This window comes from Hylobates moloch, unplaced genomic scaffold, assembly GCF_009828535.3.
Source record: "Hylobates moloch isolate HMO894 unplaced genomic scaffold, HMol_V3 SCAFFOLD_11, whole genome shotgun sequence".
NCBI classification, from domain to species: Eukaryota; Metazoa; Chordata; class Mammalia; order Primates; family Hylobatidae; genus Hylobates; species Hylobates moloch.
The window spans coordinates 532,463-551,084 of NW_026652286.1; the positions used below are offsets into that span (position 1 = coordinate 532,463).

General features: G+C 44.7%; 2 protein-coding genes across 3 annotated transcripts in view; both read left to right on the forward strand.

Moving 5' to 3' along the window:
* The window catches only part of FNBP4 (formin binding protein 4), a 41,940-nt gene extending 36,233 nt beyond the window's left edge, over window positions 1-5,707 (forward strand). For both annotated transcript variants that reach the window (XM_032165930.2, XM_032165929.2), the window contains exons 16-17: window positions 2,160-2,317; window positions 4,715-5,707. In XM_032165930.2, coding sequence (XP_032021821.1) covers window positions 2,160-2,317; window positions 4,715-4,805 — 249 coding nt within the window. In that variant the 3' untranslated portion in view covers window positions 4,806-5,707. The remainder of the gene's footprint in view (window positions 1-2,159; window positions 2,318-4,714) is intronic.
* A 1,125-nt stretch (window positions 5,708-6,832) lies between these two features.
* AGBL2 (AGBL carboxypeptidase 2) overlaps window positions 6,833-18,622 on the forward strand; it is a 59,358-nt gene continuing 47,568 nt past the window's right edge. The window contains exons 1-5 of the mRNA XM_032165932.2: window positions 6,833-7,365; window positions 7,461-7,592; window positions 7,863-7,926; window positions 13,891-13,944; window positions 15,071-15,256. Coding sequence (XP_032021823.2) covers window positions 7,560-7,592; window positions 7,863-7,926; window positions 13,891-13,944; window positions 15,071-15,256 — 337 coding nt within the window. The 5' untranslated portion in view covers window positions 6,833-7,365; window positions 7,461-7,559. The remainder of the gene's footprint in view (window positions 7,366-7,460; window positions 7,593-7,862; window positions 7,927-13,890; window positions 13,945-15,070; window positions 15,257-18,622) is intronic.

Sequence of the window (18,622 nt, forward strand, 5' to 3'; positions counted from 1 at the left end):
TTTGTTGGTCTTTCCAGTTTTATTTTTTAGCTTTTATTTATTTTTTTTAAATCATTTGATAGGAACGTTGCATCTATTTAAAATTTGAAAATGGGAACGCTGTAATTCTGAGAAGACGAGATAAAGGCAATACTTTGAATTGCATAGGGTAGGGAGGTTAAAGGAAATTTATATGACCTGATTTTATAAAATACCACATTTACAAATTATCACCTTTTGAAACGGAGTCTCAAAAAAAGGGGCAAAAAAAGTGCATGTTTATTATAGACGATTTAGACAATGAAGGTAAGCGAAAAGAAAAATAAAATATTATACCATTATACCTTCTCTTAGAACTAACTGTATCATTGATTTTTTTTTTGGCAGAGGGAAGGGAGACAAGAGTCTCTGTCACCCAGGCTGGTGTGCAGTGGCATACTCTCAGCTCACTGCAACCTCTGCCTCCCAGTTCAAGCAGTTCTCATGCCTCAGTCTCCTGAGTAGCTGGGACTACAGGCATGTGTGTCACCATGCCAGGCTAATTTTTGTATTTTTTATATTTTTAGTAGAGATGGGTTTTTGTCATGTTGGCCAGGCTGGTCTCAAACTCCTGGCCTCAAGTGATCCACCCACCTTGGCCTCCCAAAGTGCTGAGATTACAGGTGTGACCCACCATGCCTGGCGTCACTGATGTTTTATTTTATTTATTTATTTATTTTTGAGACAGAGTCTTGCTCTGTCGCCCAGGCTGAAGTGCAGAGTAGCTGGGACTACAGGCGCCCACCACCACGCCCAGCTAATGTTTTCTATTTTTATTAGAGACGGGGTTTCACCGTGTTAGCTAGGATGGTCTCGATCTCCTGACCTCGTGATCCGCCCGCCTCGGCCTCCCAAAGTGCTGGGATTACAGGCGTGAGCCACTGTGCCCGGCCGATATTTTTAAAACTCTCTTTGCTTTTTTTCATATTTAATTATGGCTATTTATTTATTTGAGACAGAGTCTCGCTGTGTTGCCCAGGCTGCAGTGCAATGGTGCAATCTTGGCTCACTGCAAACTCTGATTCCCGGATTCAAGCGATTCTCCTGCCTCAGCCTCCCAAGTAGCTGGGACTACAGTCGCCCACCGCCACTGCCCCTGGCTAATATGGCAATTTGCTTTGTTGCTCTTTCCAGCTTTATTTTTTAGCTTTTTTTCTTTTTTTTTTTTTTTAATCACTTGGTAGGAACACTGCATCTAGTTAAAATTTGAAAACGGGAACACTGTAATTCTGAGACGCGATAAAGGCAATATTTTGAATTGCGTAGGATAGGGAGGTTAAAGGAAGTTTATATGACCTGATTTTTAAAAATGTCGCATTTACAAAGCTTTATAGTTTTTTTTTTGTTGTTTTTTTTTTTTTGAGACGGAGTCCTCGCTCTGTAGCCCAGGCTGGAGTGCAGTGGCGATCTCGGCTCACTGCAAGATCCACCTCCCGGGTTCATGCCATTCTCCTATCTCAGCCTTCTGAGTAGCTGGGACTACAGGTGCCTGCCACACCTGGCTAATTTTTTGTATGTTTAGCAGAGACGGGGTTTCACCGTGTTAGCCAGGGTGGTCTCGATCTCCTAACCTCGTGATCCACCCGCCTCGGCCTCCCAAAGTGCTGGGATTACAGGCTTGAGCCACCGTGCCCGGCCTGCTTTATAGATTTTTTTTTTTTTTTTTTGAGACGGAGTCTCGCTCTGTCGCCCAGGCTGGAGTGCAGTGGCGCAATCTCGGCTCACTGCAAGCTCCGCCTCCCGGGTTCACGCCATTTTCCTGCCTCAGCCTCTCTGAGTAGCTGGGACTACAGGCGCCCACCACCACGCCCGGCTAATTGTTTTTTTGTATTTTTAGTAGAGACGGGGTTTCACAGTAGTCTCGGTCTCCTGACCTCGTGATCCGTCCGCCTCGGCCTCCCAAAGTGCTGGGATTACAAGCGTGAGCCACCGCGCCCGGCCTGCTTTATAGATTTTTAACCAAGCCTTTTCATTTATAGTTGATAAGAAATTTATGGCAAGAACTTAGAATGGTATTTACTTTCTTTTTTAAAGTGTGCATATTCTTTAGAACTAGGAAAAGGATCCTGACCTCCATTGTAGAGGACTCTTATCCTTATTTTATGTTTTCTATTCCTTTTGAACTTTAACCTTTGTTACAGGCAAAGAAGAGTAAGACCAAAATGCCATCTTTGGTAAAAAAGTGGCAGAGTATCCAGCGTGAGTTAGATGAAGAGGACAATTCTAGTTCCAGTGAAGAGGATCGGGAATCAACTGCACAGAAGCGAATTGAAGAGTGGAAACAGCAGCAGCTGGTTAGGTAAAAGAAAAGGAAATACAGATGAGATGGGGTTTTGGAGTAGGTTGAGACCTACTATGAGATGGAGTAGGTTGTGGTTGTTATAGATGCATTAGAATAGACATATTCTTAAAATCACAGCTTGTAAATTTATCTAAAAGTTTCTAATTTATAAACATGTTTAATTCCTTATAGAAATTATGGTCTAGCCTTTTTTCAAAATCAGAAACAACGGAGTTGTAATACTTTGTCCAGTTGATCGTTGGTCTTAGGCAAAGGCCTTTGTTAACTCTCAGTAAATCATTTACTATCTAGATCCAGTGGACCCTTTTATACACACACACACACACACAGACACACATAACATATTAACTTATTTTACAAACAATTTATAGAATTACACCCTTTTATACACACACATTAACTTATTTTACAAATAATTTACAGAATTAGAATAAAGTTTTTCCTCTGTCCCTATATTTCAGTCAAGCAAGGTAGAATACAGAGCTGCCTTCTCAATTACACTTATTCTAGAATAGAAGTTAATGAGAGAGCACACCACACTAGGAACTAAATGAACCTCTTCTAGGTAAGAAAATCCTTCACTACCTTGCTTGACTAGAATAAAAGGATAGGGAGAACTGGCTTCAAGTAATTGCACCTCAGCCTCCCAGAGTGTTGGGAATACAAGTGTGAGCCACCACACTCAGGTCAGAAATATTTTTTATGATGAAAGCACATGTTGGGCCGGGCATGGTGGCTCACGCCTGTAATCCCAGCACTTTGGGAGGCCAAGGCGGGTAGATCACTAGGTCAGGAATTCGAGACCAGCCTGGCCAACATGGTGAAACCCCATCTCTACTAAAAATACAAAAATTAGCTGGGCCTGGTGGCGAATGCCTGTAATCGTTGAGGCAGAAGAATCGTTTGAACTCGCGAGGCGGAGGTTGCAGTGAGCCAAGACTGTGCTATTGCACTCCAGCCTGGACGACAGAGCAAGACTCCATGTCAAAAAAAAAAAAAAAAAAAAACATGTTGGCTGGGCACTGTGGCTCACACCTGTAGTCCTAGATGCTTGGGAGGCTGAGGCAAGAAGATGGCTTTCTCAAAAATTCTAGAAATTTTAAAGACTTTAGACACAGCAAGTACAATTTTTTATTTCATATTTTCCTTGTTTTAAAGGTATACATTCTGAAATGGGCAGCATTCTTTGACTGCAACTCACTGTTCATCAGTTGTCAGTGTATAACCTAGAACATAGCTGTCTATTACTGATGCCAGATTTCAAATTCATCTCTGATGGGTTCTAGCTTAGTTTTTATTAAAGGATCTAATGCATGCATTCTGTTAATTGCAAGATAGAATTTGAATTTTAATCCTTACAAATAAAACTACTTGAAAGAGAAACTCAAAAACATTAGATCCGGCCAGGCGCAGTGGCTCACGCCTGTAATCCCAGCACTTTGGGAGGCCGAGGCGGGTGGATCACGAGGTCAGGAGTTCGAGAACAGCCTGGCCAACATAGTGAAACCCTGTCTTTACTAAAAATATAAAAATTAACTGGACATGGTGGCAGGCGCCTGTAGTCCAAGCCACTTGGGAGGCTGAGGCAGGAGAATCGCTTGGACCTAGGAGGCGGAGGTTGCAGTGAGCCGAGATCATGCCACTGCACTCCAGTCTGGGCAACAGAGCAAGACTCCATCACACACACACAAAAAAACACATTAGATCCCAGGGTCCCTGTTTGTAGATTGAGGATTAGATATATCTCCCCTGAAGAATCATAACTCCTATGGGCTAAGAAAAGCTCTAATAGAACGTGTTTCATTTCTTCAGTGTGCCTTTAATGGTTACTGGAGGTATATTTATATAAAATAAATAAGGCCGGGCACGGTGGCTCATGCCTGTAATCCCAGCACTTTGGGAGGCCAAGGCAGTCAGATCACCTGAGGTTGGGAGTTCGAGACCAGCCTGACCAACATAGAGAAACCCTGTCTCTACTAAAAAAAAAAAAAATTAGCCAGGCATGGTTGTGCATGCCTGTAATCCCAGCTACTCTGAGGGGAGGCTGAGGCAGGAGAATTGCTTGAACCTGGGAGGCAGAGGTTGCAGTGAGCCGAGATTGCGCCATTGCGCTCCAGCCTGGGCAACAAGAGCAAAATTCCGTCTCAATCGATCAATAATAAATAAATAAATACGCACTTAGACATATACATAAAACTGGGGAGTGTTTGACCTATCAGAATGAAGAAGTTTGATGAAGAATATGCTGATATTTGGCTGAGAAACAAAAGATTTTCGTAAACATAGACGTGATAGATCAGGTTTTTAATTTCAGTTAGATTTTTATTTGCTGGGAAATGAATACTTTCGTTAATTTTTCTTTCCACTAAAATAATCTTTATGTTGTTTTCACAGTGGCATGGCAGAGAGAAATGCTAATTTTGAAGCCCTTCCTGAGGATTGGAGAGCAAGGCTAAAGAGAAGGAAAATGGCTCCAAACACATAGTTTTTAAGTTTTTAAAACTTTTTTTTGTATTATTATTTGTTTTGTGTTCGGTTCAAAGTCTTAACCAGTTTTATTGTCAAATAAACTATAAATGTTATGGGGGAGATCTTATAAATTTCCTGGGCAAGAGTGTATGCATACAAAGTTTTCACTTTTGTGAAATGTAATTTTTCTGTTTTGCAAAGGGATGAGGTGATTGGAATTGCTTTGACCATGCTGCCTTTATTCTCAAACTGGCAAACTTAGCATGTTAGGTATATTAACCTCATCAGTCTTGAAGAACATGTGGCTCATGACTATAACACTTCTGTAGAGGACTCCCTGACAAAAGTGAAGAATTAACTTCTCGTCCAGAACAAGTGCAATCCAGAAGGCAGCTCTGCATTCTAGCTTGACTGGAATTGTCTGAATCTTTTTCTGGCCTCTTTTCTCTAGTCGGCCACCCCTGAAGTGCTGAGGTCTAAGTGGTTTACCTCGTGCTGATAGATGGCCACACTCTTTAGAGTAGTTCTCATAAGTTCTAGAACTGGTAGCTCGGTCGTTTCGCACACTAGGTGGCATACAGGCAGCAGCAGGTGTTCATATCCGTGATTTTGAGAATTTCCCCTCAAGTATGTGGCAGTAAATGCAATGAGACACTCTATGTATTAATGTCTCCATTGTCTTAACCCTGTTCCAAAACAAAATTCACCTCCTTTCTTTATGTGAATGTATTCTCCATAAAATTCCAGTATTTAAAAAGCAGTTTACTGTTCTGTACTTTCTATTGTATCACAATCAGGTAAAAGTCACTTTAAACTGAGGAAACGGCAAATTGTGTTTTAAAGCTCTTTGTATTTCTCCAGTTTCTGACCTTGTAAATTTGTATATATGCACTAATAAAGCTTTTTTTATAATCCTGATGGGTTATCCTTTTGCTCGTCAACGCCTGTTATTCTGATTATGTAACCAGGACTTGTTTTTTTTTCTAAGCATATACAATGCAAGGTGCAAATATTTAAGAACAGCTTTCAAGAAAAAGAGCAGCAGATCTTGAATGGGGAGTGGTAGGGCCAGTTTAGACAAACAGGCTTCTAGTCCCAGATGGTGCTGTGTGATCAAAGTTTTGGGGTCTAATATTATCTATAATATCTAGATTGGTTAATAGCCATATTAGATAATATTTGACCTACTTAATTCCTGGCAATGATGTAATATGGTTAACATTTCAGAAAAAAAGGTGCTTTATAGCTTTTTTCCCCCACTGATAAAAGTAACAGATACGATTATACTCATATATAGTTAACCAAAGACACGTGGTTGAATTTTATTGTAGTATATTTATTTTTTTATTTATTTCTTTATTTTTGGAGACAGAATTTTGCTCTTGTTACCCAGGCTGGAGTGCAATGGCACGATCTCGGCTCACCGCAACCTCCGCCTCCCGGGTTCAAGTGATTCTCCTGCCTCAGCGTCCCGAGTAGCTGGGATTACAGGCATGCGCCACCACACCCGGCTAATTTTGTATTTTTAGTAGAGACGGGGTTTTTCCCTGTTGGTCAGGCCAGTCTCCAACTCCCGACCTCCCAAAGTTCTGGGATTACAGGCGAGAGCCACCGCGCCCGGCCTGGAGTATATTTCTATGCATATAATTGATTTTTTAAACCTAATCAAAATGTATGATTTGAATTTGCTAGCTTTGTTTCTTAAGATTTTCAGTGTAGAAGGTAATTTTTCCTTTCTAGCTATGCAGTGGAGAGAATGTTAAGGCGAAAGGAGAGAAGCAGCAGCTCTCTTAGAGCAAAGTATGCATAACAATTATCTAAAGCTAACAGCAAACGAGCTTGGAAATATGTTGAAGGCTACTGGCGCCGTACTCATCAATGCGGTTTCGATTCCCAGGCTGGGGCTGTAATGTATGAGGGGAAGAAAGCCGCTGCCCGCCATACATGTTGCAGACCTTCCGGGGCTTCCTGCTCCCTCCTTGGGGGCGGGGCCTAGCTCCCCGGAAGTGCCCGGCCGCCCCGCCCTTCCTCCTCTTCCCGCTCGCGGTTGCTAGGTTACTCGGGCCCTCACAGAAGGCGGTGGCGGGCGGGTGCAGCGAGTTTGTCCCCTTGCCCGCACACTGCTTGGCCTCTGTACCTAAGTGCGGTGGCCGCCTGCCTCGCTGGAGCTTCTCTGCCGCACCCATCCGTGCTGCTTGGGACGGGCCGGGGCGCGAAGGCGGTCGCGCCCATCGCTCTGCCCTCCTGGGAAGTTTCTGCTCTCCTTCCCCCCTCCTACCCTTAGGAAACCCCCTCACCGCTTGCCCCGGACCAGGTTCCTCTGAACCCTAAATTCAATCTTCAGGGCCCACTCTCCCAACCCCCTGACCTTTTTCCATCGACACCAACCGAGACGACTTCGTCGCGTGCTCCCATCCCCATTTCTCTCACTTTCCTGTGGCGAGCATCTCCCTTCTCAGGGAAGGGGAAGCATGGGGCCAGCACCTTAGGAAGAAGAGGCGGGAAGATACGCCGCCCTCCCTGTCTCAGGTGCACCTCTGGCCTCGGCGTGACCACCTTGTTCAGCTGAGGAGAAGGTGGGTTGGCAGGGTTTTCTGAAGTCAAGAGGGAGCTGGGGGGCGCCCGGGGAGGTATTGGCAGTTTTTTCACTTTTCCTCTTCTGGCTTTGTAGCTTCTCGTGTGTCATCAGCTGCCCATTTGGAAATTGGGCAGGGTTTGCGACTGGTTTTCTAGTCATTGACTAGTTTTCAGCCTACCATCCAGAAGTAACATGTTCCCAGCCTTGGAAACGCACGTAAAGCAGGTCGGTACACAACACGGAGAGCCACAGAAATTTCTTCGGGGAACTCCGTTTCTTCGGGACCTCCACAGAAATCTGCTACTAGATGAGAAGGGATGTTCTGGTGGCATCTTTTCTCAGCTGGAGATCTTGATCCCCACGATAGAATAATTCGCATGGAATGCAGCTCGCTTGGCTTAGTTTAGTCCTATGCAACAACGCTCATGTACTTTTTGTTGAGTCTATTATGGTTTGAAAACATTATCTTGATTGAAGTGGCCTTTCCTTTCACAGACTATTCCTGAGCCTTATGAAGACTTTATGTACCGTCACCTCCAATATTATGGCTACTTTAAAGGTAATACCATGTTCTTATCTAGTATCACCTTTCCTGGACTCAAGAGGGAAATTCCTTCGTTAGCTGGGAGGGTTGCACTTGGGTAGTCTAATAAATAATTTGCATTGGCAAATAAATACTTTTTCCTCTACCATTAGTGAAAAGTACTTCCTTTCCCCATTGATCTGCGGGTCACCTCTGTCAAATAGACAGCATCGCTTAATACAAAGGTCTGTTTCTGGGCTCTCTATTCCATTGGTCTGTTTGTCTATCCTTTACCAATATCACTGTCTCTTAATTACTATATGGCATTAAAATAGTCTTTATCTGGAAAGACATGTCTTCCCACCTTGTTCTTCAGAAGTCTCACGGCTGTTCTTGAGTCTGTCTTACTATATAAATTTTACAATTGGCGGCCGGGCACAGTGGCTCACACCTGTAATCCCAGCACTTTGGGAGGCCGAGACGAGCAGAGCACGAGGTAAGGAGATCGAGACCATCCTGGCTAACATGGTGAAACCCCGTCTCTACTAAAAATACAAAAAAATTAGCCGGGCGTGGTGGTGGGCGCCTGTAGTCCCAGCCACTCGGGAGGCTGAGGCAAGAGAATGGCCTGAACCCGGGAGGCGGAGCTTGCAGTGAGCCGAGACCGAGCCACTGCACTCCAGCCTGGGTGACAGAGCGAGACTCCGTCTCAAAAAAAAAAAAAACTTAGTAAAACATTTAAAAAAATAAATTTTACAATTGGCTTATGACATTTTATTTTATTTTATTTTTTATTTTATTTTGAGATGAAGTCTCGCCCTGTCGCCCAGGCTGGAGTGCAATGGCACAATCTCGGCTCACTGCAACCTCTGCCTCCCAGGTTCAAGAGATTCTCCTGCCTCAGCCTCCTGAGTAGCTGCGATTATAGGCGCGAGCCACCACACCCAGGTAATTTTTGTTTCTTTCTTTTTTTTTTTTTTTTTTTTTGAGATGGAGTCTCACTCTTTTCACCCAGGCTGGAGTGCAATGGCGCAATCTCGGCTCACTGCAACCTCCACCTCTTGGGTTCAAGAGATTCACCTGCCTCAGCCTCCCAAGTAGCTGGGACAGGTGCCCACCACCACTCCCAGCTAATTTTTTTGTGTATTTGTAGTAGAGACAGGGTTTCAACATGTTGGCCAGGATGGTCTTGAACTCCTGACCTCAGGTGATCCACCTGCCTAGGCCTCCCAAAGTGGTAGGATTACAGACGTGAGCTACCGCGCCCAGCGTTTTTTTTATTTTTGAGACAGAGTTGCGCTCTTGTTGCCCAGGCTGGAGTGCAGTGGCACATCTAGGCTTGCTGCAACTTCCACCTCCGGGGGTCAAGCGATTTTCCTGCCTCAGCCTCCCAAGTACCCAAGTAGCTGGGATTACAGGCGTGCACCATCCTGCCTGGCTAATTTTGTATTTTTAGTAGAAATGGTTTCACCATGTTGGCCAGGCTGGTCTCGAACTGACCTCAGGTGATCCACCCGCCTCAGCCTCCCAAAATGCCGAGATTACAGGCATGAGCCACCGCGCTTGGCCTAATTTTGGTATTTTTAGTAGACACAGGGTTTCCTCATGTTGGCCAGGCTGTTCTCGAACTCCTGACCTAAGGTGATCCACCCACCTTGGCCTCCCAAAGTGCTGGGATTACAGGCGTGAGCCACTGTCCCCGGCCCGCTTATGACATTTTAAAAGATTATAGGAATTGCATTGAATCTGTAGATCAAATTTCACAAGAACTGGCAATTTTTCAACACTGGGTTCTCCAATCTATGACTATAATATATATCTCCATTTACTTAGGTCTTTAATGTCTCCCAATAAAGATTTATAGTTTTTCATAATACTTCATATTTTTATGCTATTATAAATGTTGATCTTAAAATTTAATTTCCCAACTTTGTTACTGGTATATTGAAATAAGATGGAGTAATATTCATTGTATTAATATTAATTCTATTTCTATCAAAGAACATTGTTAAACTTTTTTATTTTTTATTTTTTATTTATTTTTTTTTTGAGACAGAGTCTCGCTGTGTCGCCCAGGCTGGAGTGCAGTGGCGCAATCTCGGCTCACTGCAAGCTCCGCCTCCCGTGTTCACGCCATTCTCCTGCCTAAGCCTCGCCGAGTAGCTGGGACTACAGGCGCCCGCCACCACGCCCGGCTAATTTTTTGTATTTTTAGTAGAGACGGGGTTTCACCGTGGTCTCGATCTCCTGACCTCGTGATCCGCCCGCCTCGGCCTCCCAAAGTGCTGGGATTACAAGCGTGAGCCACCGCGCCCGGCCTTTTTTTTTTTTTTTTTTGAGACGGAGTCTCGCTCTTGTCGCCCAGGCTGGAGTACAGCAGCACTATCTCAGCTCACTGCAACCTCTGCCTCCTGGGTTCAAGCTATTCTCGTGCCTCAGCCTCCTGAGTATCTGGGATTACAGGCGCCCGCCACCACTCCTGGCTAATTTTTGTACTTTTAGTAGAGACGGTGTTTCGCCATGTTAGCCAGGCTGGTCTCAAACTCCCAACCTCAGGTGATTGGCCCACCTCAGCCTCCCAAAGTGCTAGGATTGCAGATGCGAGCCAATACACCCGGCCAATATTGATAATTTTTTTTTTTTTTTTGAGACAGAGTCTTGCTCTGTCAAAAGGCTGGAGTGCAGTGGCTCCATCTCGGCTCACTACAACCTCTGCCTCCTGGCTTCAAGTGATTCTCCTGCCTCAGCCTCCCGAGTAACTGGGACTACAGGCGTGCGCCACCATGCCCAACTAATTTTTGTATTTTTAGTGGAGATGGGGTTTCACCATGTTGACCAGGATGATCTTGATCTCTTGACCTCGCGACCCGCCTGCCTTGGCCTCCCAAAGTGCTGGGATTACAAGCATGAGCCACTGTGCCCAGCTGATAATTTTTAAAGGAAAAATCTAAACTTCTCTTTGGAAAAAATATCATTAATAAAGTAAAGGACGAACAAAAAAAAAAAGGCCGGGCGCAGTGGCTCATGCCTGTAATCCCAGCACTTTGGGAGGCCGAGACGGGTGGATCACGAGGTCAGGAGATCGAGACCATCCTGGCTAACACGGTGAAACCCCGTCTCTACTAAAAATACAAAAAATTAGCCGGGCGTGGTGGTGGGCGCCTGTAGTCCCAGCTACTCGGAAGGCTGAGGCAGGAGAATGGCGGGAACCCAGGAGGCGGAGCTTGCAGTGAGCTGAGATTGCGCCACTGCACTCCAGCCTGGGGGACAGAGCGAGACTCCGACTAAAGAAAAAATTTGCAGCAAATTTGCCAAAGGGTTCACTTCCTTTACATATAACAGCTCTTTCAAATCGGTAAGTGTTAATAAAAGATGATTAGGCTGGGCACAGTGGCTCATGCTTGTAATCCCAGTACTTTGGGAGGCCAAGGTAGGCGGATCACCTGAGGTCAGGAGTTCGAAACCAGCCTGGCCAATATGGTGAAACCCCGTCTCTACTAAAAATAGAAAAATTATCCCAGCGTGATGGCGCCCACCTGTAATCCCAGCTACTCAGGAGGGTGAAGCGGGAGATTCGCTTGAACTCGGGAGGCAGAGGTTGCAGTGAGAGGAAATTGCGCCACTTCACTCCAGCCTGGGTGCCAGAGCAAGACTCCACCTCAAAAAAAAGAAAAAAAAAAGATGAGGCCGGGCGCGGTGGCTCACGCCTGTAATCCCAGCACTTTGGGAGGCCGAGGCAGGCAGATCACGAGGTCAGGAGATCGAGATCATCCTGGCTAACACGGTGAAACGCCATCTCTACGAAAAATTCAAAAAATTAGCTGGGCGTTGTGGTGGGCACCTGTAGTCCCAGCTACTTGGGAAGCTGAGGCAGGAGAATTGCTTGAACCCGGGAAGCAGAGGTTGCTGTGAGCCGAGATTGTGCCACTGCACTCCAGCCTGGGCAACTGAGCGAGACTCCGTCTCAAAAAAAAAAAAGATGACTAAAGCTGAACATGGTGGCAAATGCCTGTAGTCTCAGCCATTTGGGAGCCTGAGGCAGGAGGATCATTTGAGCCCAGGATTGCCCAGGATTTTGAGTCTGGCCTGGGCAACATAGAGAGACCCTTTCTGTAAATAAACACAACAAAAAAGATGACCAAATAGAAAAATGAGTAAAAGACATGAACAAGTAGTTCATGGAAAAACATAGTCAATAAGCATATGAAAAGATACTCCACTACTAACTGAAGATGCAAATCAAAATAGCAAGTTACCATTTTTTAAAATTATGAGATTTGGGCAAAATTTTAAAGAAACTTATACGTAGTGTAGGTTAGGGTATGGGGGAACACATTTTCCTATACTGCTGTTGCCAATGTGAGTAAGTAGACTTTTAGGAAGGCAATTTGGCGATAGCTGGTGATATGGTTTGGCTGTATCCCCACCCAAATCTCATCTTAAATTCCCACATGTTGTGGGAGGGACCCGGTGGGAGGTAATTGAATCATGGGGGCAGGTTTTTTCCATGCTGTCCTTGTGATAGTGAATAAGTCTCATGAGATCAGATGGTTCTATAAGGGGGAGTTTCCCTGCACAAGCTCTCTTTGCCTGGCGCCATCTATTTAAGACATGACTTGCTCCTCCTTGCCTTCTGCCATGATTGTGAGGCCTCCGCAGCCACGTGGAAGTGTAAGTCCATTAAACCTCTTTCTTTTGTAAATTGCCCAGTCTGGGGTATGTCTTTTTCAGCAGTGCGAAAATGGACTAACACAGCAGGGAAAATTAAAACAGTAATTTACCCTTGATGTAGTATTTCCCTTTTCAGGTATGTATCTTATATGTTTGCTTACACCAGCCCAAATTTTCCTATATTCTGTGTGCTAAAGCTCCTGGCAGGGATTAGAAAGGCACGATCTCTGCTCACTGCAACCTTCACCTCCCGGGTGAAAGCAATTCTCCTGCCTCAGCCTCCCTAGTAGCTAGGATTACAGGCAAGTGCCACCATGCCCAGCTAATTTTTTTTTTTTTTTTTTTTAGTAGAGACAGGGTTTCACCATGTTGGCCAGGCTGGTCTCAAACTCCTTACCTCAAGTGATCCACCTGCCTTGGCCTCCCAAAGTGCTGGGATTACAGGCGTGAGCCACCACACCCAGCAACCCTGTCTTAAAAAAACAAAAGAGAAAGCCTTTTCATATGAGCACCAAAAACAAAACAAAACAAAAAACACCTTATTCTTTTGAGGCTGGACTCAAATTCCTGGGCTCAAGTGACCACAACCCAACCCCTACCCTGCAGCCTCTGGACTAGGTGGGACTATAGGCACATGCCACCTCTTCTGCCTTTACCCCATTCTTTATAAGGGCACCTAGCATATTCCACAATTATTTATTTAGTTATTTATTTATTTATTTATTTTTTTTGAGACAGAGTGTTGCTCTGTGCCCCAGGCTGGAGTGCAGTGGCACGATCTGGGCTCACTGCAAGCTCCGCCTCCTGGGTTCACGGCATTCTCCTGCCTCAGCCTCTCGAGTAGCTGGGACTACAGGTGCTTGCCACCACGCCCGGCTAATCTTTTGTATTTTTAGTAGAGACAGGATTTCACCATGTTAGCCAAGATGGTCTCCATCTCCTGACCTCGTGATCCACCTGCCTCAGCCTCCCAAAGTGCTGGGATTACAGGCATGAGCCACCGCGCCCAGCCGGCCAGGCTGGTCTTGAACTCCCAACCTCAGGTAATCTGCCCACCTTGGCCGCCTGAAGTGTTAGGATTACATGTGTGAGCTACCGCACCCAGCCTGCTTCATATTTATTTAGTTATGAGTGACATTGTGCAGCTTTACTATCTTTTCAAATGTTTATTTCCTTTTATTTCCCCCATTGAAGTATGGGAGAAAGATTTAGATAGAAATGCAGGGGTCTAAAGTGGGCATAGGAAATGAGAAGGAATGGGGATAGTGGACGGAAGAAAAGAAGACAACGATTCCTGACACAAACGGTGCCTCCTCTTCCCCTTTCTAGGGCCTACCAGTTTATCTTCAGCTGTGCACAGACAGATAGAAGCCATCAATAGAGGTATTTCATGTCCTTCCAGACCAGAAAATTCAAGCTCCTTTTTTGGACTATGTCTTCATCACCTGCTGTTCCCACCAGACCTAAGAATTACCAGACAGGAATGGGTTTCATGCCTGATGAGCACTGAAGGACCCTCAGCCTTTAGTTCCCCCTTTCATTTCCATTTTTTTCTTTTTCCCTCATTCCCTTTCTTTTTTTTTTTTTTTTTTTTTTGACACAGACTTTCACTCTTGGCTGGGCTGGATGCAGTGGCACGGCCTCAGCTCACTGCAACCTCCACCTCCCAGATTCAAGGATTCTCCTGCCTCAGCCTTCCAAGTAGCTGGGATTACAGGCATGTGCCACCATGCCCAGCTAATTTTTGTGTTTTTAGTAGAGACAGGATTTCACCACGTTGGCCAGGCTGGTCTCAAACTCCTAAACTCAGATGATCCGCCTGCCTCAGCCTCCCAAAGTTCTGGGATTACAGGCTTGAGCCACCACACCTGGCCCCTCCTTTCTTTTTTATCTTCCTGAAAGCCTTTCTTTTCTTCCCTTTTTTTCTCATTCTTTCTTTCCCAAGAGCTCTTCCTCTCTTCTGCCCCATCTCATGCCTTCTCTCCCCTTCCTCTTTCCATCTTCTTTGTTTTATGTCTGTCTTTCCTTTGTATGGTTATATTATGGCCCTGAAATTTTATTTATAGATTATTTCACTATAGTTGATAAAAAAGAAGAAAAAAAGAATAAAGTTTTATGTAATTTTTTAAAAATGCTAATGGATATATTGAAATTTCCTCTCTTGCCACTAGCTAAACAAAAATAATAAAACACATTAACTTCTTATTCATTGTAACCCACTGTTGAAATGTCTTGGACCATTAAATTTAATTTTTTGAAAAAAGGTTTTTAATTTACCCTAAAGCTTTATATTTAAACATTTAATAGACTGTGCAGAATTTTAACATTTTATAATTTTGACCCTGTTATTCTGGACTAAATCTTCTTGAAGAAGAAACATGTCAGATAATCATATATCTGTGCTAATATTTTAATATAATGCTTAAAATAGTTTCATTGTTATAGATGAGCAGTAAAGTCCCCAAGGAGGAAAAGGAAGATGTTCACTTACTCTCTTTCCCTTTGGCAGATCCACATATGCCGAGTTTACCACATCTTAGGAGCACACAGCTTCTTTATGATGAGTTGGATGAAGTAAACCCATGTCTTCGAGAACCCCAAGAACTCTTTTCCATTTTGTCTACCAAGAGGCCACTGCAGGCTCCAAGATGGCCAGTTGAATGTGAGGTCATCAAGGAAAACATTCATCATATTGGTAATATGACTTACGTGAAGTGGTCTTGCTATTCTGCCTTTTTTTTTTTTTTTTTTGAGATGAAGTCTCACTCTATTGCCCAGGCTGGAGTGCAATGGTGCGATCTCGGCTCACTGCAACCTCCGCCTCCCAGGTTCAAGCGATTCTCCTCCCTCAGCCTCCTGAGTAGCTGGGATTACAGGCGCACACCACCGCGCCCAGCTAATTTTGCATTTTTAAGTAGAGATGGGGTTTCACCATGTGGGCAAGGCTAGTCTCAAACTGCTGACCTCATGATCCACCCACCTCGGCCTCCCAAAGTGCTGGGATTACAGGCATAAGCCACCAAGCCTGGCCTTCTGCCTGACTTTATTACAAGACCTGAGAATGTTAAGTCCTATGTGCTTAAGTATAAGGCAGGACAGAGTCAACATTTATTTATTTATTTATTTATTTATTTACTGAGACAGAGTCTCACTCTGTCACCCAGGCTGGAGTGCAGTGGCACGATCTCGACTCATGGCAACCCCCATCTCCCAGGTTCAAGTGATTCTCCTGCCTAAGCCCCCCAAGTAGCTGGGATTACAGATGCCCGGCCACCACGCCTGGCTAGTTTTTTTTTTTTTTTTTTTTTTGAGGAGGGGCGGGTCCCGCTCTCTTGCCCAGGCTGGAGTGCAGTGGCGCAATCTTGGCTCACTGCAAGCTCCGCCTCCCGGGTTCACGCCATTCTCCTGCCTCAGCCTCTCCGAGTAGCTGGGACTACAGGCGCCCGCCACCACGCCCGGCTAATTTTTTTTTGTATTTTTAGTAGAGACGGGGTTTCACCGTGGTCTCGATCTCCTGACCTCGTGATCCGCCCGCCTCGGCCTCCCAAAGTGCTGGGATTACAAGCGTGAGCCACCGCGCCCGGCCTTTTTTTTTTTTTTTTTTTTTTCTCTTGTTGCCCAGGCTGGAGTGCAATGGCATGAGCTCGGCTCACTGCAACCTCCGCCTCGCAGGTTCAAATGATTCTCCTGCCTCAGCCCCCTGAGTAGCTGGGATTACAGGCATGTGCCACCACACCCAACTAATTTTGTATTTTTAGTAGAAACAGGGTTTCTCCATGTTGGTCAGTCTGGTCTCGAACTCGCAACCTCAGGTGATCCACCCTCCTCGGCCTCCCAAAGTGCTGGGATTACAGATGTGAGCCACTGCACCCGGCTAGTTTTTGTATTTTTATTAGAGTCAGGGTTCCTTCATGTTGGCCAGGCTGGTCTCAAACTCCTGACCCTAAGTGATCCACCCGCCTTGGCCTCCCAAAGTGTTGGGATTACAGGCATGAGCCACTGCACTCAGCCTAGAGTCAACATTTATTAACTCACCCTGAAAAAATTAAACTGTGAGAAACTGATATAAACTCACCAAAATCAAGTTACAGTAATGTGTAAACTAGAATGCTTCTGAGTTTTTCAGAATAGGAGGATACCTTCCTAGAAGCCAAAATATATAAATACTGAAATCTGTTTTCTAGATTAACGTGTTTCAATGGTTTTTTTCTTTTTGTTTTTTTGGAGAGAGGGCATAGCATCTTATCTAAAAATACAGAGGTGCTACCGTGTCTCAGTATTAATGTGTTTGGTTGTGTGGTATTTTTACCAGTCTTGGTATAATTGAAGACCACATATACCACAACATAGTTTTTACAGTTTTTAATTAAATATAAAATTAATTTAATTTTATATTTTGAGTTTATTGGAGTTTTCTTGTCGGAATGGTGGAGACTTTTTTATGACATTATGGGTCATACCTGTGAGCTCTTGGAGCAAGTACAATCTTCTGCATCCATTTTATGGATTAAGCATTTATGGAAGTGGGTTGCATTAGAAAGTGGGGACTTCTCTAATTACCAGAACAAGTCTAGCAAACATCGTATATGTCTCTGCTTTATACTACTGGATAAACAACTGGATGTCCCTTTTTTTTTTTTTTTTTTTTTTTTCTGAGACAGAGTCTTGCTCTGTCACCCAGGCTGGAGTGCAGTGGTGCAATCTCGGCTCACTGCAACCTCCGCCTCCCGGGTTCAAGCGATTCTCCTGCCTCAGCCTCTCGAGTAGCTGGGATTACAGGCACCCACAACCGCACCCAGCTAATTTTTGTATTTTTAGTACAGACAGGGTGTCACCATCTTGGCCAGGCTGGTCTCGAACTCCTGACCTCGTGATCCACCTGCCTCAGCCTTCCAAAGTGCTGGGATTACAGCTGTGAGCCACCACACCCAGCTGGATGTTCCTCATTTTCTGTCTCCCTGCTTTATAATATTCGTTCATATGTGTTGTTATATGCTAAGTACAGTGCTTGGTGCTAGAGATAATAGTGATGAGCAAAGTGGAGAGTTCATGGACCCAGAGTTCATGAACTAGTGGGGAAGTTAAACATTTTACCAGACAATTGCATAGTGCTTGGTCCCTGTGAGCATACCTAACCCAGCTTAGAGATCAGCTAAGTTTTCAAAAGGAGTTGACATCTAAGCTGAGATCTAAAGGATGAGTTCTAAATGATCCACTTAAGAGGGTCAAAGAAAAGTATTTCAGTTGGAAGAAACAGAAAAAGAGCATGGCATGCTTGGGCAACCACAGAACAATGAGCATTAAAAACAAGAGATGAGTCTGAAAATATAGGGAAAAAACAAAAGTGGAGTTTATTTGACTTTATATTTTATTTTAATATTTTATTTTTGAGACAGCATCTTGTTCTGTCACTCAGGCTGGAGTGCACTGGTGCAATCATAACTCACTGCAGCCTTGAACTCCTAGGCACAAGCCATCCTCCCCCCTCAGCCTCCTGAGTAGCTAGGACTATAGATGTGAGCCACTATGCCTAGCTAATTTTTTTTCTTTTTTGAGAACAGAGTCTTGCTCTGTCGCCCAGGCTGGTGTGCAGTGGCATGATCTTGGCTCACTGCAACCTCCGCCTCCCAGGTTCAAGTGCTTCTCTGCCACAGCCTCCCAAGTAGCTGGGATTACAGGCACCTGCCACCACACTCTGCTAATTTTTTATATTTTTGGTAGAGACAGGGTTTCACCATGTTGGCCAGGCTGGTCTCGAACTCCTGACCTCAAATGATCTGCCTGCCTCGGCCTCCCAAAGTGCTGGGATTACAGGTGTAGGCCACTGCGCCCGGCCGCCTGGCTAATTTTTAAATAGTTTTTTTGTAGAGACACATGGTCTCACTATGTTGCCCAGGCTACTCGCAAACTCCTGGCCTCAAATGATCCTCCTGGCCTCCTAAAGTGCTGAGATTACAGGTGTGAGCCACCACCCCCAGCAAGGACACTGGAATTTAATAACCAAGTTAATGCTGTGCTAATTCACTAAACTACAAGATCTTTTTTTTTTTTTTTTTTTTTT